Below are 24,504 nucleotides of genomic sequence, written 5' to 3' on the forward strand. Positions count from 1 at the left end.
GCTTTGTCCATTTTAATGATTTTAGAAATATTTTTGGAATAAATATAATTTAATGGTAATGTCTCCCACCACCCATGCTTGGCCATAGTAGAGATACTGGTAAAAAGATAAAATTTTACTCACCTAAATTCTACCATTATTCAACCAGATTCAGACTATCAATGAGTTGAGAAATTGACTCTTTAATTAATCTTTTGCTAAAAGTGCGCCTCATAAGCAAAAATTCTTCCCTTTTCGCAATACCAGTTGTTCTGCAACTCCAGATAGGTCCTTATAGTATCAATTATCAGTGCTGGAAAGAGAAGCTTCTTGAAGATAACAGGTTTTCTCCTGGATGGATAAAAGATCATATCATGAAATCAAGAATCATGTATTCATTTAAACATCATGAACAGTTTGGTAGAAGAATAATATATGTTAAAAAGCATCTTCAGCACCAAACCAAGCTGGAAGAAAAAGATATTTGCCATAACACTAAGTAGCTCAAAACAGTACCCTGATTTTAAACTTTGGTGAAATTATTTTCTGTGATGTCCAAACTGAAAGAGTGATCTAAAAACCAACAACAAGTAATTACTCATTCAAAAATACATTTTTGTGTGTGTCAGCACAAAATTCTTCAGGATTATAATTATATGAGGATCCTTTCCTTTCAAAGTCTAGCAGGCATAGCACCTCCAGTACCCAGAGCCCATATTACACAGTGCACGTGGTGTTTTGGAAAGACCAGTGCTTAGGATGGGGCTTGTCAAGTGGAATAAGGATCAGCCTTCAGGCCTATGAAGAAATGCACTCATTAGTTTTCTTGGATTTTTTTTAAAATTTATTTATCAACCAGAACTTCTGCTTCCAAAATGACCAGTTCCCAACACCCTGTATGTGGCAGATCTTATTCATTGGGCCAGGGCCAACACATTTAATCAGGTCGAGGTGATAAATGAATCTCAAGTTTTTTGTTCCAAATGACCAGCATAGATTTTTGCTTAATTTTTGTCACAAACCTGAAAATTCTCAAAGATTTTTTTTCTAGCAGAGGATAGGTCAAGGAGTAGAGCTAGTCTCACACAGGAGAGGGCTAGAGGATATTCCTGCATGAAACTGAGTTAAGCTAAAACAGAATCTAAATCTCCTGAAGGAGTGAAATCTATCCGTTACTGCAGTAGTTCTCAAACAGGGAGAATGTGGCTTCCCAGGGGATATTTGGCAATGTCTGAAGATATGTTGGTAGTCACAGTGCAGGGGCAGAGGGTGCTATTGGAATCTCACAGGTAGGTGCTAGGGATACTGCTGAATGTCCTGCTATGCACAGAGCAGCCCACAACTAAGAATTATCTGGCTCCAAATATTAATAGTGTCAAGGCTGAGAAACCCTACCTTCCTGAGATCTAAAAAAGAAAACCAATTTTTGAATTTGGAGATTATGTAAAATCAGAGGCATTATGAGAGGAATGGTTTGGCCATCTTTTTGGAACTTCATTTTTCTATGGTAAAACTCTGTTTTGGGCTTGAAGCTAGAAGCCTGGCAGAGTATATGTGTAATGATGCCCAAGCAAGCATGTTCATTGCTGCATTATTTATAATAGGAAAAAATGGAATAATTCAAACATCAATCCACAGAAGTTTGCTTGCATAAATTATATTGCATATATATCTACATAAGGAATATTATGCCATTAAAAATAAGTTACATGTATCTGTATGTATTAACATGCAAAAATGTCTATTAGATATTGAATAAAACATGAATTATTTTAAAGAAGTATGAGTAATGTGATCCTATTTTATTTAAAAATGCACATTTATAATGCTCATGTAAGAAGTTAAAAGAGAAAGTAGTTTTGAAGTGGCATAGATTGACTAGAATTACCACAATTATGTCTTATTTTTAGTGTAGAGCTTATTTACTTAGATTTATCATTACTAATGCCAAATGGGCATCAATTACATAACAGAAGAAAGAGAAACTTACCACAAAACAAATTTAAGCCCTTAAAATTATTTATGTTTTTGAGAATTTGAACTGACAATTTATTTAATCATTCCTTCACATACTCAATCACTTATTTATTCTTTAATAAAATATTTATTCTCTTAGGAGTCATGCACTAGACTATGCTCTGAGAATACAACAGCATACAAAAGAAACAGAATATCTGTCTTTATGAAGTTTATTGATGTGTGTGATGTGTGTTTTAGGATTTTGGTGATCTTAGATTTTCTTGCAATAAACCACAGCATCCTGTTGTCATGCACTGATATCTCTGAATTTTAAGTCCAAAGGAGCTATTCTAAGGTTTTGCCTGAAGAGACCAAAAGCTTTTTTGTTGTTGTTGCTGAAAAAAAGCTGGTAGTGAATGAATGGACTCGTGGAGCAGGTGCTGTTTACAAAGACTGTTGCTATTAGAAACTGCCTCTTTGACTAGCCTGTGCTTCATTAGGAAGTCACCAAACAAATCCTTCTGAAGCTTTTGTTGTCAGGCATTTCATTCATGGTGCTACCACAATATGCAGAACTCTTTCTTCATGTATCTGTAAAATAAATCCTCTGTCCTTTCTTTCTGTGGCTGCATCTCAGCTCCTGTGCCTTTCGACTAGTCTGGCTGTTCCTTCTTGCCAAGATTCTAATCCCATTTGTAAAGCACTGCCCAGAAAATAACAATTTGTAGGTGTTCTCTTTAATTTCCTCTTCCTAATTAGAGTCTACTTGATAAATATAAAGTAATTTCAAATAAAATAAAATAAAGGCTTATACTCATTTTAGATGGTTGTAATTTTTTAAATGTGAAAAGAAAAAACGTATTTCTGGTAAATGAACAGGATCATTTGATTTCCTGTCCAATTCAGTTGTATCATGAAAAACAATCTTTTCCTCATCAATAATGACAGGAAGAAAAGCCATCCTGTATGCAAAACTCTAATTAGGACTGAGATAGAAACACTCAAGGAGTTTGATTTCAGCAACTGTCTTGAGGGTTCCAAAAATTATTAGGTGGAGTGCCCTGAATAGTGTTCTTTAATTTAAATGCCATTATTCATAATCTTAAAACTTCTTAAGCTCAACAGATCAGAATAATATGAAAGGAATCTTGACATTCATAATTCTTCATGATAAATTAATAATACAGTATAACTGAAGTGCTATTAAGGCCTCCCATGCTTTAATTCATTCTTAGTCTTTAATCCTGGACCTCCAAAATACTGAAAAGAATGAATTTAAAAGAGAGAGAAAGAATGGACTTTGGATGGGGAGAAAAAAAATCACGGAGATTTACCTGGGGAAATTATTTACTCTTTTGTGAATAAAAAGATTTAGTATACTAAAAGGCAAGGATACTACATGTTTTTTAATCCCCCCAAAATAAAAAGTCTAACCTGTTATTTTCTTTTTCTTAGCTGCCGGAAAGCATTTTAGCCAACTCATTGTCAAATCATGCTTAAATCCTGTGCCTCAAAACGGCACTTTTGTGACTTATGTATAATCTTTGTAGTGTTTTATTTAAATGCCATATTGTGTTATTTGTATTTTCTAAGCTATCTCAAGTTTTTGAAAGTTTTGGGGTGGCATGATAAATAAATCGTAATATTATATATACATTTACACTCACGGGCATGAGGCCAGTGCAACTGATAGAACCCCATGCTCAAAAGCGTCCTGTGCTTAGAGTTTAGTGCTCTGTGATAGTCATCTCAAAATTCTTAACAATTACATCTTCAATTTTTTGTTTCATAACCAAAGTGCTCTGTGACAATGGCGCTTGTGCTAAGGGCTTGGAGCCTCTGCTCCTGTGTGGCCTGCCTTCCTGCCTTCCTCCTTGCATCCTTGGGATGGGTTCTCAGCTTTTTGCTCCCCACAGCCTGGTGCCCCTGGCCCTGGCTGACCTCCCCATTCCTGCTTTTACTCTGGGACCACAGACGCCCTCAACTCAGCCTGTCAATTGTGTCCTCAGTAGAGAGAGATTCACATTACACTGTTGTCCTACCCTCTAGTGGGGGTTGGGTGCAAACGTGGGGATGGTCAGTGTTGGGTATATTCATGAAGTCTTGGGGAAGAGCAGAGCAGCAGCTATTCCTGTCCTGGGCTGGCAGCAACATGGACAAGGAGTTGGGTTGATGAGTCCTCTCACCCACCCACAATCCAGGTAGCAAGTACATTCCAGAGTGGAACTTGCAATGTGTTGGGGATTGCTCTTCTGCCTAGGTTGGTGGCTAGCTGAGAAAAATGAGAAATAAGTTTTGCTCTACCAACTGTGGCATTTTCATTTTGCACTGAACCTACAAATTATGTGTCCCACCCTGTATGGGATAAATTCACATTTTATACTTTATTCATTCTTTTATTTATTCAGTAAGAAATATTCTTTTTGGACTTACCATTGTTTTAATTAAAAAACCATTATAATATACAGTTGATTGCTGCTGTGCAGAAAATATGCTCTCAGTTCAGTAAACCTGTAAATTAGAGATTTCAGTAGCCATATGGAAGAAACAGACTTCAAATATCAAGTTAGAAATCTGCTTCCATAGGATGATTTCTCTGTGGTCTTATAATGCAGGTAAAAGAGGTGACTGCATTAGAGTTCACTATAACACAATGGCATATTAACCTAGCCTTTTCAGGGTGTAAATAACAGTTTCTGAACCATATGTGTAGAATCTGTAATAAGTATTTGTGATCATAATCTGGAATTGCCAGTATGTGGCTTAAATATGCTTGTGGTTTATGATTAAAAATAAATATAATAACTAATTTTCCCTACCTATATATTAAGTATGCCATATGCTTACTACTCCTCTTCATTAAATACATGCCACATTAACCATCTGCTCTTCCAATCCAATACTGTTAGTAATCAGTTGTGGAGACCCAGGTATACCAGCCAATGGACTGAGATATGGAGATGATTATGTGGTTGGACAAAATGTTTCTTACATGTGCCAGCCAGGCTACACAATGGAATTGAATGGCTCCAGAATCAGGACTTGTACTACTAATGGCACATGGAGTGGAGTAATGCCAACTTGTAGAGGTATGATAATAATTTCTTCAACATTTTAAAATGGTAACCACTATGTATTTTCTTATGTTTTATATGCAGATTTAAAGTACATTTAAATAATGGTTTTTAGCCTTAATTCCATTTCTTTTTCTAGTATTGAAAAATGGCTGATGCCATTTTTTTAACCATAGTGTAATATACAGGATTTAAAAGTGATACTTTGACATAAACATTGTATCTTACTGTGAGTGATGACAATGAGCTTTAGTGTAACCAAAAGAACAAAAATATTATTTCTGTTTTATTAATATTACTAACCTTAATGAATTATAAATAATTTGCCCATCCACTTGGGTCAAGTCATTCAAGGATGGGGAAAAATACTTTCTATAATTTGAGAACAGCCAGCCTGGATTATAGAATTGTAATTTTTCTTAAGGGAGAGAACCTGTTTGTTCTAAGAATGCAAGCTAGAATTAATGTTTTAGCCAACATAGGCACAGGTTTGCTATTTTATGCTGTTTGTTTTTCCAGTGGAAATATTTTAATGAATTTTTTTGCCGATTTTTTGGATCAATTGTGGAATACTGTAGAGGTAATATCAGACAATGTATATTATTTTATAATAATTTTGATTTGTAATAATTGAGATTTCTCATCCAGGCATTTTTAAAGTGTCTGTGGACTAATAGTTTAATATCTCCCTGACTTATAATCTAACAAAAAATAACTGCAATGTTTTTATATTTTTCTTCATGATTATTGTTTCAGAATCAGATCAGTTTAAATATACATTTAATGAAATTATGAACATATATGAATAGACATTTTTACATTTTAGAAGTTATTTTATACAGTCATTATTTCATACTGATAATTTCAATTTTAACCAACACCAAAATATTATTAAAAATATATTGTTCGTACAAATAACACAATTATTCCTCATTTTTAGATTTTGAACTCAGCACCCTTCCTTTTTCTTTCATCTCTACATTATCCAACCTGTCTTTACTTGACAACTTGAAGCAATTTAAACAAAATACATTTAAAAAATTTAAAAATGCATTTATAAATTCTGTAGGTTTTAACATATGAATCTAAGTGGTTAAAGAGAACCAATTTGTATATTTTAATCAAATTCATGACCTGTGTTTTCAAAAAAGTCACAGAACTGCTTCCAAACTCCTTGGTTACAATACTGACACTATATATAACCAAACAGCCCAGCTCTTCAGTCTATCTGAAGGTCATTGAAAATTATTTTATATAAAACCAATAATTTATCAGTTACAGTATACTAGATAGAAGGTCACCCTCTATTTGCCTTCCCTTAGATGTCAGGCAGCTTGCTATTTTGTAAGAGAATCTCTGACAAGCAGTAGCCATTATGTTGCCAAGAAAAAGTTGCATCCTAGAGGGATTAATTCCAGGGATGTCTCAGAAATACTACCAGGAGAATAAAACATGTCACACCATATTGTCCTCAAAAAGGTTAAATTAGCACATATGCTTCCTCTAATGATATTTATTTATATTTTTTACACCCAGGATATTTCAACAGCTGTGTCTAATCACTGTTAATGTAATTGCAGCTGTTACCTGCCCAACTCCTCCCCAGATCTCTAATGGAAGGCTAGAAGGAACAAATTTCGACTGGGGCTTTAGTATAAGCTACATCTGTTCTCCAGGCTATGAACTATCCTTTCCTGCTGTTTTGACCTGTGTAGGGAATGGTACCTGGAGTGGTGAAGTACCACAGTGCTTACGTAAGTATAATTTCCATACTTAAAATTATATTTTAAGTAACAGCTGTTACTTAAAAGTTTCAAATTTCTGTAGAACAAATATGTGATTGTTAAGCTCCCTCCAATGCCTAATTAAAATTAAAAGAAAGCCAGTATTTACCAATGTAGCTAATTTTCATGTAATCCAATTATTATATTCCTTCTGCTTGGACTTCAAATTTTAGGCTAACCTGCTTTGTTTATAAACTTTTATTACTTTTCAAAATTATTTTTCAAACTAAAGACCCTCTTAATTCTAATGCTGGAAAATTATTCATATTTATGTCCAATTTGTCTTAGATGAATACTCTGTAATTTACTTTCAAATCTCTTTTTGCAATAAATCCATGTCACTTCTACATGTTCATTCAAATCAAGTTCTTATGATGCCATTGTCATAATAATGATTGTGATTATACATCTAAAGTTACCAGGGTAAACATAGAGATAAAAGATTATTATTTTTAACAGAGTTTCACAAACACACACACACACATCTCACACCAAACAATAAATCAGTGACAGATTTATGAAAAACATAAATATAAAAGTTTTAAATATTAAGTGTCTAAATGACCTCAAGTTAAGGAAGAATTTCTTAAACAAGATGCAAAAGGTATAACCCATAAATTGAAAAGTTGAAAAAATCAGCTACATTAAAATTTTAAAATTTCTTATTGTCAAAGACCAAGCACAAACTTGGACAATATAATCAATATGTGTTGAAAACAGTGGTAATATTTAGAATATGTAAATATTTTCTAAAACAAAAAAGACAATACAATAACATGAGCAAAAGACGTGGACAGCTATTGCCTAACCAATAGATTGAAAAAAAAAAATTAGTATCAAGTATTGGTGAGGATGTGGAGCAATGTAAATTTCTATAGATTCTTGATGGGTGTGTAAATTCACACAACCATTTGCAAAGCTAGTTGTCATTATTTAGTAAAGTTAAAGATGCACAGAGTCTATTGCCCAGAAATTGTATTCCTAGGTATATGCCCTACATAATATTTTGTACATGTGCCTGAAGAGACATGTACAAGAAAAATGATACCAGCATTGTTTTTAGTGGTAAAGTTAAACAATTTAGTGCTCATATATACATATACATTTATACACATATATATATATATATACACACCATAGACACACATACACACACACATAAATGTGGTAAAATTACCAAGAAATGTATGGAAATGAAAAACCTAGAATTCAGGATGAGACAAAGTATGTTACCCGTGCTTGATCTGGGTGGGGCTCACAAAGAATTGCAACAGTATTAGTAATTTTCAAAGTTGAGTGTCAGGTTCATAGTCATTTAATAACTTACTGCAACTCATATTTTATATAAATATTCTTTTGAATGAAACAGATATTTTAGTATAAAATAAATACGTTTAGTAGACCTACTATAGAATTATGATGACTAACTGGAAACAAATTATTAGGTGTACTTTGGCATAGTTTATCTGAAAAGCTTCCTATTAAGTGATGGCAAATACTGGGCATACACACCACCATTTTACTGGCTCATCAGATCACTCATAATACATTTGCTCCAGAGATAAATTATTAACCAGTTAGATTGAGCATGAGAGATAAAACTAAATTATTATTACACTTGTGGTCTATTAGACTGCAGTTCATGTAATATCCAAAGGAGTTCCTTCCAGGTATTGTAATACGATTTTTAGAATAAGTCTGTTCCAGTGCCTCAATATTGATGTCACACAAATTGGCCCTTAAAATTATGATTCATGGTAACGATCATCTTAGAAAATACGAATGTATTCTGAATGAGACTAGATACTCCATGGCTACTCCAGAATAGATAGGATCAAGGAGGTTTTACAAAGATGGGTTTATGGCAGGTTTGCTTGTTTGTTTGATATGACCAAAAAAAAAAAAAAAAAAAAAACATGATCAAGAAGTTATCTTGATATGGTATTTTATTTCTGGTTCTATTAAAATACAAATAATAAAATATTTATTGACGTTTGAATTAGAATAGCTGTCCAGATATAATAAGGCTAACTTTGCCTCAACTTCTTTACATGTATCATTTCTACTGCATGTAACAGAGCTCCTGGGAAATATGTTTGGTCATGACATTTTCATGGATAATGATATTTGAGCTCAGAGAGGGAAATCAAATTGTAAGGACACAGTGTAACTTTGCCACCATTCAGGGAACCAGCTACATTGATATGTGGCCTAAGGTCATGCAGCTAGTAAATGGCAGAGTATGAATTCAAGTTCAGAAAAAGTGGACTTACAGAGCAATGCTCTTGTCCATTGAGTAGACAAATGCATTAATTTTAGAGACTTTATAAAGAGGAGTGTTTTTTCTCTTTAATTTTGTTAAAGATATGTCCTTTCATCTTAAAGTTTGTCTTTGTGAACTGAAGCTATTTAAAAATAAACCCTGTGTTATAAGCCTTTAAACCTGACATCAGTAGGTTGTTTGGTTTACTACACGCAAATACACAGATAGAAAGCAGATGGAATGACACACAGAGAGGGTGGTAAGGAATTGAGGAATTTAGGTTGTTGAGTCTCCTTTCTTTTCTTTGTTGAATAGGTATAAGATTCTGAGATGAATGACTTAGCAGAATATGCAAGAGAAACACTTCAGAAACAGGTTATGAAATAAGTGATAGAAACAATCACTCAAGCTGAAATGCCATTCATGATGTTTACTGAGGAAATAGCTATTGAACTCAAAATGTGCTAGATATGACCAGATTCTTGGTCCTCAGGGTGTGATGATATACGTTATTGCCAGAAGTGCTTGAATGCCAAGTAGCACAAAGGTTTAGGATACCAAAGAGATGGTGAAAATTAGAACACAATAAACCAATGGTTATTGTGTTATTTTAACTGTGTTACTTTACGCTGAACTTTTCCCCTCTATTTTGTTTAAATTTTTATTTAATGATTACTTTTAACTGTTTCAAACATTTAGATAATGTTACTAAAAAGAGGTTTGAAAATTCAAGTTTATCCTTGAGTCTTGAATGGCAGGAAAGGTCTTTCTTTGAATAATGAGCCCAAGACTATGGTATTCTATAATTAAGATATGCATGCATCCCAGTAGGCTTGGGCATTCCTAGTTTATTCCTGTTGTCCTGGCAGGTATCTGCTTTATTTAGAGTCCCCATTTTGCTCTCAGAAGTGTCTTGGTTTGTATGATACATTTTACGGTCACCCAACCTATAACCTTCTTAAGGCAATATTTATACTTAAAAGTATTTGGTTGTTGCTGTTTGTTTGCTTTAAAGGGACATACACTTTCAGATACTAAATCAGCATATTTGAAAATTGAGTACATTTCAAAATGGTTCAATTTATAAATTATAAACTATGTATTTTTTACCCCAATAAAAAATATTGAAAGCATTTGTTATAGGTACATTTGCCTGGGTTATCTACTCAACTTGAAACCATTTGATCTCATCCCTCATACACTTCTGCACGCTCACTTTGCTCCAGCCACACTGGCCTCCTTATCTTCCTCCAACTTGCTAGACATGCCCCAGCATAGGGCTTTGGCAATGCTGTTTATCCTCAGCAGAAGGCTCTCCCTTGGGATATAACCATGGCTAAACACTTTTTTCTCAGTGAGCAACACCTTTGTCACTTATTTAAAACTGCCCTAATCTCCTACCACCCACCACACACACACACACACACACACACACACACACACACACACACACACACAGTCTTGATATTCTTCCCCTGAACTATTTTTTCTCATAGGACCTACTGCCTACCCACATATTACCTTCTCTTTAAAATTTATTTATTATGTTTATTGTTTGTTTGCTTCTCTCACAAATATAAAAACTCCACAAGAGCAGGAATCCTATTCTGTTTACTGATATGTCCAAGTGTCCAAAACCACATAGAATGGTGTTTGACTTTAGTAATTAATAAATATGTTGAATGGAATCATCTAATCAATTTGTTTAATAATTCTGTCCAGTTGATCTCTTCAGCAGTTGTTGTAGGACATTGAGATCCTTTAGTTTTGTATAGATTTGGACTCCGATGGCCTTTTCTCTTAAAAAATACCAACATTATTTTGAAGAGGAAGGCAGTAAAATACTGGGTTATGTGCTCCAGGTGTTCAGAGTATTCAGAGTATAATAAAACAAATAACCATATTTTTAATATACATGTAAATGGCATTGCAATCTGTAGAGTACAGTCTGGAATATTATGGGTGGGTTCTTTTTGACAGAGTTACTATGAATTACATGCCTTTTTACAAGTGTATTTCAACTTTGCAGCCTGAAATATGTGATTTGAATCTGGTTGACACAAACCAACAAAAATATAAAAATGTCTGTATTTATTAAGGTAGTCTAGTAGGTGGAAAATATCTGAATCTAACTAATTATTTGAACATTACACTGATTTTTTATTTGATATTTATTCATGTAGATATAAGCTAGAAAATATAAAATTTTTCATTGGAATAGATTATCATGGATAATATGTCATTTTAATGCAATATTCCAATTAGTTGTCACCATTTTTCTAAACTGTGTACTCTACCAAATTCTAAATCTTTGCTATAAATGTCTTTGTTTTCACTTTCAGCAAAGTTTTGTGGTGACCCTGGCATACCTGCCCAAGGAAAAAGAGAAGGCAAAAGCTTTATATACCAGTCTGAGGTTTCATTCAGCTGCAATTCTCCTTTCATATTAGTGGGATCCAGCACCAGAATATGTCAAGCAGATGGCACTTGGAGTGGTTCGTCACCTCACTGCATAGGTAATATTAATTAAAGGCTCATTATGCTCAGTAATTTTGGAATTAATAGGTAGCAGTGACATTTAATGGTTTTCTTTATCCTGTAATCTATAGTTAGCTAAATATGAAAAACAAATGTAACATATTGAACCAATTAGAAGGCACTGAAAATGAATATTGGTAGAACATATGACATTATTTTTGGCATTTTAAGCTTCTAGAAGAAACATTTGAAATAATTTTGTTGTATATCAGTAAAATAATAAAAAGCTTTCAGATTAATGACATTATTAAGTACCAATATTTATTTAGATCTTATAGTTAATAAAGCATATTCATATGAAATGAGACTTGTTCCAAAAATATCCAAAAGGTCTACTGATTTCAAATTCACTGTAAGTACATTTCTGTAATCCTAAAATTAAATGCCATCTTTGGTAAACTAATCAAATAATTTTTCATGCAAACAAACCAACTCAGATATTATCTACCATTCTTTATACCTGAATCTCCTACAGGTGTCAGTGAAATTTAAATTACTAAGTCCTCTTTCTAGAAAAAACTTCAGGGGAGTATTATTCTGCCTAAATTATAATTTAGCAAGGTTCTTGAGCAAATGTTTTATGCATGTGTACTTCTTTCATATCCTTTATTTTTCCTTAACTTTGTAGCCACAGAGTTTGTTAGATGTCAAGTGCTTTTATTTTAGAAGGGTTCAAAGTTCAAGAATTGACTATGAAATGTAGTCTACCTGAATTTCTTGCTTCCAAGTTAGCAGTTTTCTATCAATGGAGAGATGCTATTAGATTTGCATAAACCCCTGGTCATTTAAAACTGTTTTGTATGAGAGAAATATGACCATTATAAATTTTAAAGGAATATTATGCTTTTAATCTTCACTTTAGAACCCACCCGTACCTCGTGTGAAAACCCAGGTGTGCCACGACATGGATCTCAGAACAATACTTTCGGATTTCAAGTGGGTACTTTAAATAGATATCTCCATTTAGTATAATACTAGGACAAAATGCTTCGTTGGTTCATATGCATATAATCTTGTTGACAAACAATAAAAAGTCATTTTGTATGCTTATATCTGCATTCATAAGCACATTAAAAAAAGGTAATGGACAAGAAAAGGGTGAAAGTAAAAGAAATTAGGAAAAGAAAAATATGCTTCAATAAAATAGCCTAACTGAACATAAAGGTAAAATAAAAGAAAAAATGGAGATAGTAGTGAGCATAGGAAAATCCATAAGAAGTATGTAGAGGACAGTAAGTAAGAATAAGTGAAGGAGGAAAGGAATAAACTCTACAAGAAGTGGGGATAGTTAGGAAAAGTAAAGATGAAAAAGGTTAAAGAAGAGACTTTTGAGACAAACAGCTAAAATATTAAAATGTGGTTATTCAATAAAGCATTAATTGTGTATAAGACTAAAAATTTCTTTTAAACATTGACATTGATGTGGGAAATTTCTGGAAATGACTATGAGATTTTATTATGCAACACATAGTTGGATGTTATATTAGAATTCTTTAACATGCCCAGTCATGTGTGGCTGACTTTCTTTCTCTCTTTTTCCAATTTAAATTTTAGGTAGAGATTCAGCTAGTTTTCTGTTACAGGGGTCCAAGGGGAGCCAAAGTACATACTGATTCTGAAAGGAAATAGCCAATTTACACATTACCCAATTGCCTTGTGTTGCAGGGTTTTCTAAATTGTGCTATTCTGTGTGAAATTCTGTGTGAACCTGAAGAACATCCACTTCTAAAAGAAGGGCTCATCTAAGGTGCCATATTTTTGTTGCTAAAAATAGTTTCCATTTATCTACAGTTCAGGCACAGTATGAACGTTGATTTGATAGCATTTCCAATTCTTCTGGTTTCCCTCAGTCCTGTATAGATAATACAAAAGTGTAAAAACGAGTCTCAGTCTCTATTTTATCACTGTTTTTAGAGAACTTTAGATTCATTTATCTATAAAAGTTTGTATCAATTGATCTAAATCCTGAAAAATGGACAACTAGCTACACAGCATTAGTCCTCATCATCACATAGACGAAGAAACTGAATGTGACTTGCTTTGATCACAGAGCAAGTTGATAACAGCATCATGATAGAATACAGAATCGTAATGTTAGTGTCTGTGCACTGAATCAGGCTGATTTTTCTGAAGAATATGTGTCTTTTCTAGTAAATGTTTTTTGAGATAATGGAAATGATTGAGTTTAAAAGAGTCATCCAGCAAAATGAATAGAATCATTAACTCTGCATTTTAATAATTCTATTGTAATCAACGAAAAATGTTATCACGAAGTTAACCTAATCTTGAATTTATATTATTTGGACTAATAAACATCTATCAGATCATTATATTCTATCTAGATCAATATAAGTAGACTAGATTTTAAATATGATAATTAAAATTAAAAATTTACTGAATATTTAAATTAGGGACATCAGCTCTTATACATGCATATGGCAGGTATGCATGTATGTATGTACATACATACTAAATATGCTAACTAAATATGTATAAAGCCAATACAATAACAAGTTATGTAATTCTAGCTAATACCAATTTATTGGTGGATTCCAGATGAATATGGTCTTCTATGCAAAAGGTATCTTTATCAGTTGAGAAAAAAACTCTTGCTTGCAAATAACAGAAACTGTTTTGAGCCTTAAGCCTAAAGGCATTACAAATTATGTGCGGGTATGTCCAAGACCCCCAAGTGAAGGAAACCAGATGAGACCCATCAAACCCAGAGTGTTGGCACTGGACAGCAGTACTCAGTCTTTTCTATTGCTCTCTATTTTTTTGCCTCATATTTTCTCTCTGTGGATTGGCCATATGGCCAAATGTGCATCATTTCTATTTACATCTCAGCCACATACAGAAAGTGATTGTCTCAATCTCAATTCCAAATTTCCAGAGAAAGAATCAGAATGTCCCAACTTTTGTATTCATCATGCTTTGATAAGATGGCCAGTAGTGAGTTCTGAAGTAAAATTACAGCTGTAGAAAGTTCACTTCTGGGAGGGGCAAAAGAGGATTATGAATTGCAGAAGCACTCAAATAAGTTTCTTAGTTTTCTCTTTAATGTCTTCATTTGTTTACTCTTTTTCTATATAGATTTATATAGTAGATTTTTGAACACAAATATAGTTTATTAACATAAAAATATAAAACCTGTTGCTAGGGTTGGTGAAAACTCTATCGTTGAAAAAAGACACTTAACATTTTTTCTCTTGTTATTCAAAATACTATAAATTGGAATAACTTTGGCTAAAAATAGATTGGTAGTGAAGGGAATAGCTGCCAAAATGATTGATAAACATCTAGATTAATTATGGAGTAAATACCAAGCACATGTACGCATTAACTGTTGTATTGCTCTTTAAATTGAGCTCTGGGCAATGGAAGATACATTATTTGGATTTAGGGCTTGGTACATAAAGTTATTATAGATATGAAATGTTTTTAATCTGACTCTTTATTTAACTTCAAGATATTTAACCATAAGATATTCAACCCTACCAAAATAACCGTGGTGATAATGCATAATTCCCTGTTGATATTAGTATCTATTACATTGAATGAGGCAAATATTTTACACAGTGTTATATTACCTTAAATGATGAGTATAATGACATGAATTATGAAAGAAAAAACTCATAAATATTTATTTTTTCAATTAAAATCTTATTGTTTTTGAATACAAACTCAAAAAAATTAAACTTTTCTTAAACCAGGAATCACAGGCCACAGTTGATGCTTAGTCAATAAAAAACCCTTGCATCTTATCTTAAGCATCTGTTATCTCTTCAGTTTTATGATTTTGCCTATCTAATTTTATTAATCTTAATTTATCTTAGTCTTTTATTAGAAGCTGCCTAAATTTTTCTTGGGTGAAATGTTTAGTATAAACACATAATAAAAAATATAAAAATTAGTTGTTTAAAAATATATTACAGTCTAGGTGCAGCGGCTCACACCTGTAAACCTAGCTCTTGGGGGAAGCCTTGAGGTGGGAGGATCACTTGAGGCCAGGAGTTGGAGACTAGCCTGGGCCACATGGCGAGACCCCATCTCTACAAAAAAATTAAAAAATTAGCCAGATGTTGTGTCATGGGCCTGTAGTCCTAGCTACTTGGCAAGCTGAGGTGGGAAGATCACTTGAGCTTAGGAGGTTGAGGTAATAGTGAGCTATGATCAGGCCACTGCACTCCAGCCTGGGCAACAGAGGGAAACCCTGTCGCTAAAAAAAAAACAAAGGAATATTTAGAGAGGATGTATTTAATATATACATTTTTGAAACCTTTTATATATATAAGAATATATATAAATATATATTTTTAAAGTTCTTAAGAACCATGCTGATACAAATAGACACAGTGAAAATTCTAGCAAGAGTCATTTGCTATGAAATTTCATGGAGGAAAAGACAGATCTTATCGAGAATGTTCTAAATTTATGCAAAATGTGTACTAATCCTATGACCTACTATATAAATTTCATGATTTAGGAACTAAGATATAACATTTAAGAGGAGAATAAGAAGTTAAAGAAGATAAGTGGCATTTACTAATCAAACATCTTAAACTTCTATAATGCATCTGCATACAATATTTGGGTCAATTTAAAGTGATTTTTACTGAAACACTGGCTGCAATTAAAACTGGATATGGATTATTTTTAATTCCTGATATAAGAAACTTTCACTATTAATTTTCACAATGTATATAGTTGGTTATACAAATAGCACTTTTTATTAGTAAATATTGGTGGGAAAGTTGTACAGAAATTAATTTTTCCAATGACTTTTTTGAATTGGATTATAGAAATTTTTATGATGTTACTTATTTTCTACAAATAAGCAAATTATATTATGCATATGTTAAAAGTTATTCAGAGTCAGAAGGAACTATCATGGTAAACTGGGAAAGGATAGAGAGCTATGACTGAACTAAATCTTTTAGTATAAGAGCTAGGAAAAGAAAGTTGGAAGAGGCATTCCATGCACAAGGAACACCATGAAAATATGCATATGTTTAGAGAATACAAAACTTAAATATTATTTGAGCACAAGTTGAGTAAAAGTAAGTCTTTAATGATTCTAGAAAGATGGTCAGTGGTCAGGTAATGGAGGCCTTTATCTGCCATATTAATATAATATATTAATAACTTTATCTTAATGGGTGATGAACCAATAAAAACATTAGGAAGGATAATGAGGTCAAACTTCTTGTTGCATAGAAAACTTTTGACTTCAGTGTAGAAAATAAATTGAATGGGATCAAGACTGGAGAAACAGAGACAAGTTAGAAGATTCTTTTAATTGTCTATGACAGTAGTTCTCAAAGTGTGGTCCCTGACCAGCAGCAGCAGTATCACCTGCTTGTTGGGACCTTATTGGAAATGCAGATTCTTGGGCCAGTTCTTGATCGATCAGGTCAAAAACTCTGGACAGGGGGTCAGCTATCTGTGTTTTGGTAAAATCCTTCTGGTGATACAATGTCTGCTAAAGTGAGACCCAAAGCCTGTGGAAAACATGATATATAAGTGGGAAAAGAAAAAGGGGGGATGGTTTGAGAAAGATTTAGAAGGTAAAATTATCAGCACTTGGTGGTGAACTGAATGAGGGAAAGATGTATTGGTGAAAAGTGGCACTTTTAACTGGGATCTAATCTAAGGTAGGACTGCTGGATTGATAGAAGTGGTGGGTTTTGTAGAACTTGTTTGACTGAAGAACAAAATTGCAAACTGTATATAACCAGTCACATAATCTAGGCCATGTTGGAAAGTCAAAATCTGTACCACCATTTTGTACAACTTCACAGAGTATGTGAATGGCAAGCTCTGGAGCACAATTCAAGGAACTTCCTTTATACTGAATGCAATATGAAGGGTGCCCCCTGGAGTAGATCAATGTAATAGCCCTGGACAAAATGGGGCATCATGGAAGACATAGCACAAGATAACAGGAAGAATAAAGGTTGCCAGAGAATAAATTTTGGAATTGAATGTTTTCAGTATAGCACTGTTCTGGGTAATAATGACAATGTGAGAAATGGTAGAATTTAGCATTTTAACGTCCAAATGGAACCTTGGTATCAAATTATGTCATCTTAGGCTTAGCCTCATGTTGCTTTAGCAGGTGGGAGTAGGATTAAAGGGAAGGCAGAAAACAGGGAGTGAGTGATAAGTTCTAAGACTGAGATTAAACACTCAGACTCCAATTGCTGATGAAGTCTGAAGTAGCACACCCTAGATATCCCTTATCTTATCCTCCACCTCTAATCATTTAATAAATCTTGTTGATTTTTCCATGTACTATATTTTGAAGGAATGACGGTTCCCCCCCCCAAGCTTACTGCCACAAGTTAGTCTGGCTTTTAACTACTCAAATTTAAAATGGTAGTGACAGCCTCATAATTAGGTATTCTTTCAAATACCATAGCCTCCATTTGAAACCCTTTAGAAACTGACTCTGACTCGTATGCCTCCAGCTTAGTCATTATAGCTAGAATTTATTTAAATCATATGTGCCATCCCAGGTTGGAGTGGATTTTATATCCTATTTCAATAAATCCTTAGAACAGATCTCAAGACAAATAACAATATCATCCTTATTTATAGATGAGAAATTAAGTCTCAAAGAAGAGATATCATTCATTCAAGTAAGGTCAGATCCAGAATTCTCTGAGATCTGTTTTCTTATTTACTGTGTCCCCCCTTTGCCCTCCCCCCGACCCCCAATTTCCCTGCTCACTTTGTGAACTATCCACACCAAGCAATCAAATATGCTGTTTTCCCCTAAAACATATGATGTATATTTTAACATACATACATTTTCTCATCATGTTCTTATCTTTTCTACTTTTGTAAAAGTCATTCTCAAACTTCAGTGTTCATTAAAATCACCTGAGGGCTTGTTAAACCAAATTGTTGATCCCTGCCCTAAGAGTTTCTGGTTCAGGGAGTCTGCAGTAAGGCCTCAGAATTTACATTTCTAACAAGTTCCTAGGTGATGTTAATGTTACCAGCCTGAACACCACACTTTGAGAGCCATCATCATGTATATTATCTAAATTCTACATCCTTAAAAGTTTATGTATGTCTTCTGTTGTATATTTCTGTTACCACCACAACCTTTAGTAATCACCTTAGTCTCTAATTTCATATTGTGTTTACTGTCTTCAATATTCATTTGCCTCCTATGTTGTTAGTTACATTTATTTCCATCTCTATTTTTATCAGTCTTTATTTATTTATCTTTATCTAACTCTGTCTTTCTCGTATTCATGTGCAGTTTATTGGCCTTTTCATATCTTATATATTTTCTTCAAATTCTCATGGCAAAAAGTTTTGCATCTATGTATACACTGGGTACCAAACTATTTGATGATGATATGTAGACAAAGAGATCTAGGGGTTTTTTTTTATTTAGTCTTGAATTTTTTCCCAGTTTTATTTTAAACCAGATTTCAATTTCTTTTCCTTCCAACTCTGCCATACAGAATTTCATTTGACAGCATTTTCTCACCCAGGGTTTTTTTTTTTCTATTTTTTGCTATATCTGAAGTTGCATTGGGACATTTCATTTTTCTTTTTAATTTTTTATAGGTAGGAAGTGTTGTTCAATTCCATTGCAAAAAGGGACACCTTCTCCAAGGGTCTACAACACGCACTTGCCTCCCTGACCTTACATGGAGTGGAATTCAGCCTGAATGCATACGTAAGTATTGTGGGTAAGAATACTACTGTGGGTAAGAATTTATGTGCATTTTTTTCTTTCAAGCATGCAAATAAATTTATATCTATACAACATATGTATCAAATTGATTTTTAGATTATTATAAAACATATTTCATGTATGTAATTTTATTACTACATCATAAATCCATGCCTGGGAAGCACTCTTTCTAAAAAAGACAGATGGCATGAGGCACAATTTTGTTCTTTTTATAAAGCTTTTAGGATGTTTAGTTTGGCCACCTGGGCGATGATTAGTTTTTAGTTTCATAGATCTACATCCGATCAATCTTAAATGCTCTGAGATATAGAAGGCTCCAATCTAATGACTCTTAATTATTTAAAATCACTTGTGAAAATATTCTTCTGAATATTTTCTGAGGAAAACTAGAAACATCTACAAAATAAAATATTGATGGATACCTTGACCAAAAATTTGAAAACTATTTCAGGATTTCCTGTGGCCTATAAATATTCACTGATGCTAAGTTGAGAACACTTGCTGTATAGATTAAATAAGAGCAAGCCCAAGGTTACTAAATGGTTTCTCCTGTCCTACAATTAGAAATAAATTTCAGCCGGTCAGCTACTTGCCTCTTCTTTCACAGCAGTTCCCTCTTTTTATCTTTTCTCCCGTCTTTTTAATTCTGAGTCTCTTCAGGAAAAATAGTAAAGAGTAAGCTGAAATGGAAACACTCATCCGGAAGGTATCTAGCTTTTAGGATTTGCTTAAGCCCAAACAAGCCCTGTGAATTTTCTCTAGCCCTGTTCAGAACTACCTACGTGACCAAGGGGACCCTACAGCCCAGCAGCTTACTTAAAAGCAGCAGAACACTCCACTGAGTTGTCATGTTACGTGCTTGGTTGGCTTGTAATACTTAAATACAGCAAATTCCTTAAAGGAGAATTCCTCAGAACATGTCCTTTAGAATAGCTGCGTGGGCCGTTCAAGGTAGAGAATTAGAAGTGAAAGGAAACATGGAGAAAAGGAGACAGAAAGATGAACAAAATGATACTTCTAGCATATGGACCCAAACATGGCCAGAAAATTCTATAGGTAAAAAAATTATTAAAATGTACTTTTATTAGAAAGTGTTAATATCAGAGCAATGTAATGAACTGTGGCTGTATTTAACCTTAGAAAATTGATTTTTAATGTAAAATCAATATAATAAATTTAAAATCATAAAATAATACTTCCAAAACTGGTATAGAAAACCTGAGCTTAACAAACTTTAAGAAGTATCTTGGCCGGGCTCGGTGGCTCACACCTATAATCTAGCACTCTGGGAGGCTGAGGCGAGTGGATCGCTCGAGGTCAAGAGTTTGAGACCAGCCTGAGCAAGAGCGAGACCCCATCTCTACTAAAAATAGAAAGAAATTATCTGGCCAACTAAAAATGTATGTAGAAAAAATTAGCTGGGTGTGGTGGTGTGCACCTGTAGTCCCAGTTACTTGGGAGGCTGAGGCAGTAGGATCACTTAAGCCCAGGAGTTTGAGGTTGCTGTGAGCTAGGCTGACGCCACGGCACTCACTCTAGCCCGGGCAACAAAGCAAGACTCTGTCTCAAAAAAAAAAAAAAAAGAAGAAGAAGTATCTTACAGATCCCTTAAAATACTTATGTTCACTGTGACTCTTTAAAATGATGGTATAGTATACATTCATGAATTTATCCACAGTCTTTTTTTTCTCTAATTTTATCCATTAACATCTATCAGTGTTCCACAGATGATTATTTAGGAAATACTAAAGTATGAAATCAATGTATATATTTACATTGATACATTTTCCTTGGTTCATTAGAATAATTATTTGAAGGTATATTTATATAAAGGCATTAAAGTATATCAAAAATATATTGTGACTCCTGTCTCAAAAATTCCTTAACACGTCTACAGAAAATTAACGTTATTCTCTTCTCTTAATATAGCCCACAGCTGTAAACAGCCAGAAACTCCTGCTCATGCAAATGTAGTAGGAATGGACCTTCCATCTCATGGGTACACACTAATTTATACCTGCCAGCCTGGTTTCTTCTTAGCAGGTGGAACAGAACATAGAGTCTGTAGATCTGATAACACCTGGACTGGAAAAGTTCCTGTTTGTGAAGGTAAGTTTTCTCTACAGAAGCTTTTAACACGAGAAACTGTACTATTTTTGCCTTACTTGGATCAAGAGACAAAAATCTCAAATTAGCTTAGGAACAAGGAAAATCACCAGCAACTCCAAGGGTAGGAGTAACGTAGACATGTCTGGATCTAGAGGCACAGAAATATCATTCCGGTCTTTTTATAGCTTCTCCAGGCAGATTTTTCTTGCTTTAATTCCCACTTCAAGTTCTCTCTTCAAGGTAGTTTTACTATTTTTGCAGGGCTGTCATAACAAAGTACTACAAGCTGGGTGTCTTAACCCAACAGAAATTTATCCTTTCATAGCTCTGAAAGCCAGAAGTCCAAAATCAAGTTGTTGTCAGGAACTTGCTCCCTCTGTAGGCTCTAAAAAGGAATCATTCCTTGCCTCTACCTAACTTTTGGCAGCTTCTGACAAGCATTTCCTGGCTCAGAGCCGTACTCCAATTTGTGCCTCCACCTTTATATGGCCGCCTTTCCCACGTACTTCTGTGTGTTCTCCTCTTACGAGGACACCCATCATTGTAGTTAGGACCCACCTTAAATTAAGGATTATTTTTTCTCAAGATCTCCAATTAATTATATTTAAAAATACCTTATTTCTAAATAAAATCATATTCTGAGGTTCCAAGTGAACATGAATTTGGAGGGTATACTATTCAACCCATTAGAGTAGGGAAAACTGCTACCAGCTTCTCTGTGTTCATGTCCTTTTACCAGAGTGATCCTAGTAGAAGGAGTCTTTCTAAAAGTTTGGTCAGAAAAGCACTATTCAGGTCTCTGATTTTCACAATTTTGAACTGAGCCCATCTCTAAAGCCATTACTCAGCCAGAGCAATATGGTATTTTGACCAGATTTAGGTGAAATGTCCCCACCTATTGCTGTGTAGTCAGGACAATTCCCATCGGGATAAGAGGTTGTGAGTTTACCAGATATAAAAGGGTTATGTTGCCAGAAGAAGCTGCAAAGGAAATTTTTCTGAAGTTCTTGATAAGGTCATCAATAAACTCCTTCTCCTTATATCTAGCAAATCTTTTTTGTGTTTGTTTCTAGACCTTCTAATTTTTGATCTCTTGTAGCATTCGTAAATGACAATGACTTTCTGTTTCTTAAAATGTTTTCACTCCTTTAGCCAGAACATTATTCTGATTTTTTTCTTTCTAAAAATTTTTCATGATAGAAATCCCTACTGTATGAGAAGATCTGATTCTTTTGTTTGCTTGTATTTTTCTGTCTCCACTCCCCGTCCTCCTATCTGCCCCTCCCCAGCTAGAATATACTCTCATAACAACAGACTTTTTTCAGTGTTTACAACTGCAATTTAAATATCTAGATTAGTGCCTTAAATGTGGAAAGTATTCAATGAATATCTGTTGAATAAATAAATATTTTATTTTCTCCTAATTTTGAGTATCCATTCTCCATTTTTAAAATAAGTTTTTTCTTTCCTACCCATGATTTTCTAAAGGCTAGTGCTTTGCCATCTCTCTTTTTCATCCTTTATTCTCTCCTAAGTGATCTTATTCAAGCCAACGGCTTCAATAGTCTCTTCTATGGAGATTACATACAAATTAACATTTCTAGCTCATTTATCTTTTAGCTCCAGACTTGTAAAGTGCTCACCTGACATCTCAACTTGAATTCTTAAAAGACATTTCAATACTCAGTACATGCAAAACTAAATTTATAAATTTCCTTTCCTTATATAGTCTTGGTATTCCCTATTTCAGTGATACCACCATCATACATCATACAGTTTTATAAGATTTCTAGTAGTCACCTTAGATATCTTCCTATCCCTGTAAATTCACCACAATTTCAATAGCTTTATTATATATCTCATTTTCTGGTAATCTAACTCAGCATTATTTCTACTGAGACTACTGTAGCAGCCTCTTCACTTCTCTGGTCATATCAATGCTTGCTCCTTTCCAAATTTTTCTTCATTTTGCAGCCAGAATGATGTTCACCCAAATCACTTTCCCTGTTTCCTTTTAAAACATCATGTTGTTCTTAGAGTACATGGTCTACAAAGCACCATATGTCAGAGCTTCTACAACTTCCCAGTCTCTTCCACCACTCTGAATGATTTATTTGTTTTTTTGCCTTTGATTTGGCTTAAAACTTTAAAGATTTTGCCTTTGAGTCTGTCCAATTTTTCGTAGCACCATAAGCTATCTTAACAAATTTTGATTCTTAAATATGAACCCAACCCAAATGGTTTTTGCCTTTTGTCAACAGGAACATACTCTTAGCCCTCAGCTTCCATGTTGGAAACAATTGTTTGGCTTATGCCTCTAAAATAAGAAACAGTATCCAAAGATGATAAGGCAGCACTAATCTGCCCCTTGTCCCACTGGAGTGGGGGTAATTACTGAAGTTGTTAGCTGTACAAGAGACTGAGATGTTGTGATGGATAGGAGAAAATTAAATGATATATCAGATAATAAAATTGACAATGCATCACATTGTGTGATCTTGTGTATTATTAATTATATCAACTTTTATAAACATTTTCATTTCTTTTCATAGCTGGTTCCAAAATATTGGTGAAAGATCCTAGACCTGCACTAGGAACACCCAGCCCAAAGTTAAGTGGTTAGTAATTTCATTTGTTTTCTAGAAGTCATAATTTTTAAAATCTACTTTCTTAACACAATAACTGTTTATTTAGAAAAATATATTTTGGTATAGAAAAAAATATACATTTGAGTATCTTGAATTTGATAATTTATAAGATATTGAATGTAAATCAATGTAATACTGTGACATGATAATATTACAAAAATATTGTTTACAATTCACTTTGCCAAAAATGTTTATACTTTTCTCTATAATACTTACCTTGAAGAGAATCTGTAAAAGGCTATAATGTAATAACTATACTTTTATTTAAAATATTAAATTTAAAAAGATCTTATCTATAATTATACATATTTAAATTATATATTTACATAATTATAAGTAATTAAATACATACTTTAAAAAAGGGAACTAAATAGTATGAGAATAAAATATCAGCAACTTTTAGAACTTGTCCAGTTTATTTTCAGTTATTTTA

At 33.6% G+C, this 24,504-nt stretch overlaps 1 protein-coding gene across 3 annotated transcripts in view; it reads left to right on the forward strand.

The window, feature by feature from the left end:
- Positions 1-24,504, forward strand: part of CSMD3 (CUB and Sushi multiple domains 3) — a 1,082,068-nt gene that overhangs the window by 1,041,372 nt on the left and 16,192 nt on the right. For all 3 annotated transcript variants that reach the window (XM_045561854.1, XM_045561855.1, XM_045561856.1), the window contains 7 exons: positions 4,848-5,027; positions 6,593-6,766; positions 11,402-11,575; positions 12,460-12,533; positions 19,185-19,296; positions 21,244-21,423; positions 23,976-24,041. In XM_045561854.1, the coding sequence (XP_045417810.1) occupies positions 4,848-5,027; positions 6,593-6,766; positions 11,402-11,575; positions 12,460-12,533; positions 19,185-19,296; positions 21,244-21,423; positions 23,976-24,041 (960 nt within the window). The remainder of the gene's footprint in view (positions 1-4,847; positions 5,028-6,592; positions 6,767-11,401; positions 11,576-12,459; positions 12,534-19,184; positions 19,297-21,243; positions 21,424-23,975; positions 24,042-24,504) is intronic.

Source organism: Lemur catta, chromosome 9 (genome assembly GCF_020740605.2).
Source record: "Lemur catta isolate mLemCat1 chromosome 9, mLemCat1.pri, whole genome shotgun sequence".
Lineage (NCBI taxonomy): Eukaryota > Metazoa > Chordata > Mammalia > Primates > Lemuridae > Lemur > Lemur catta.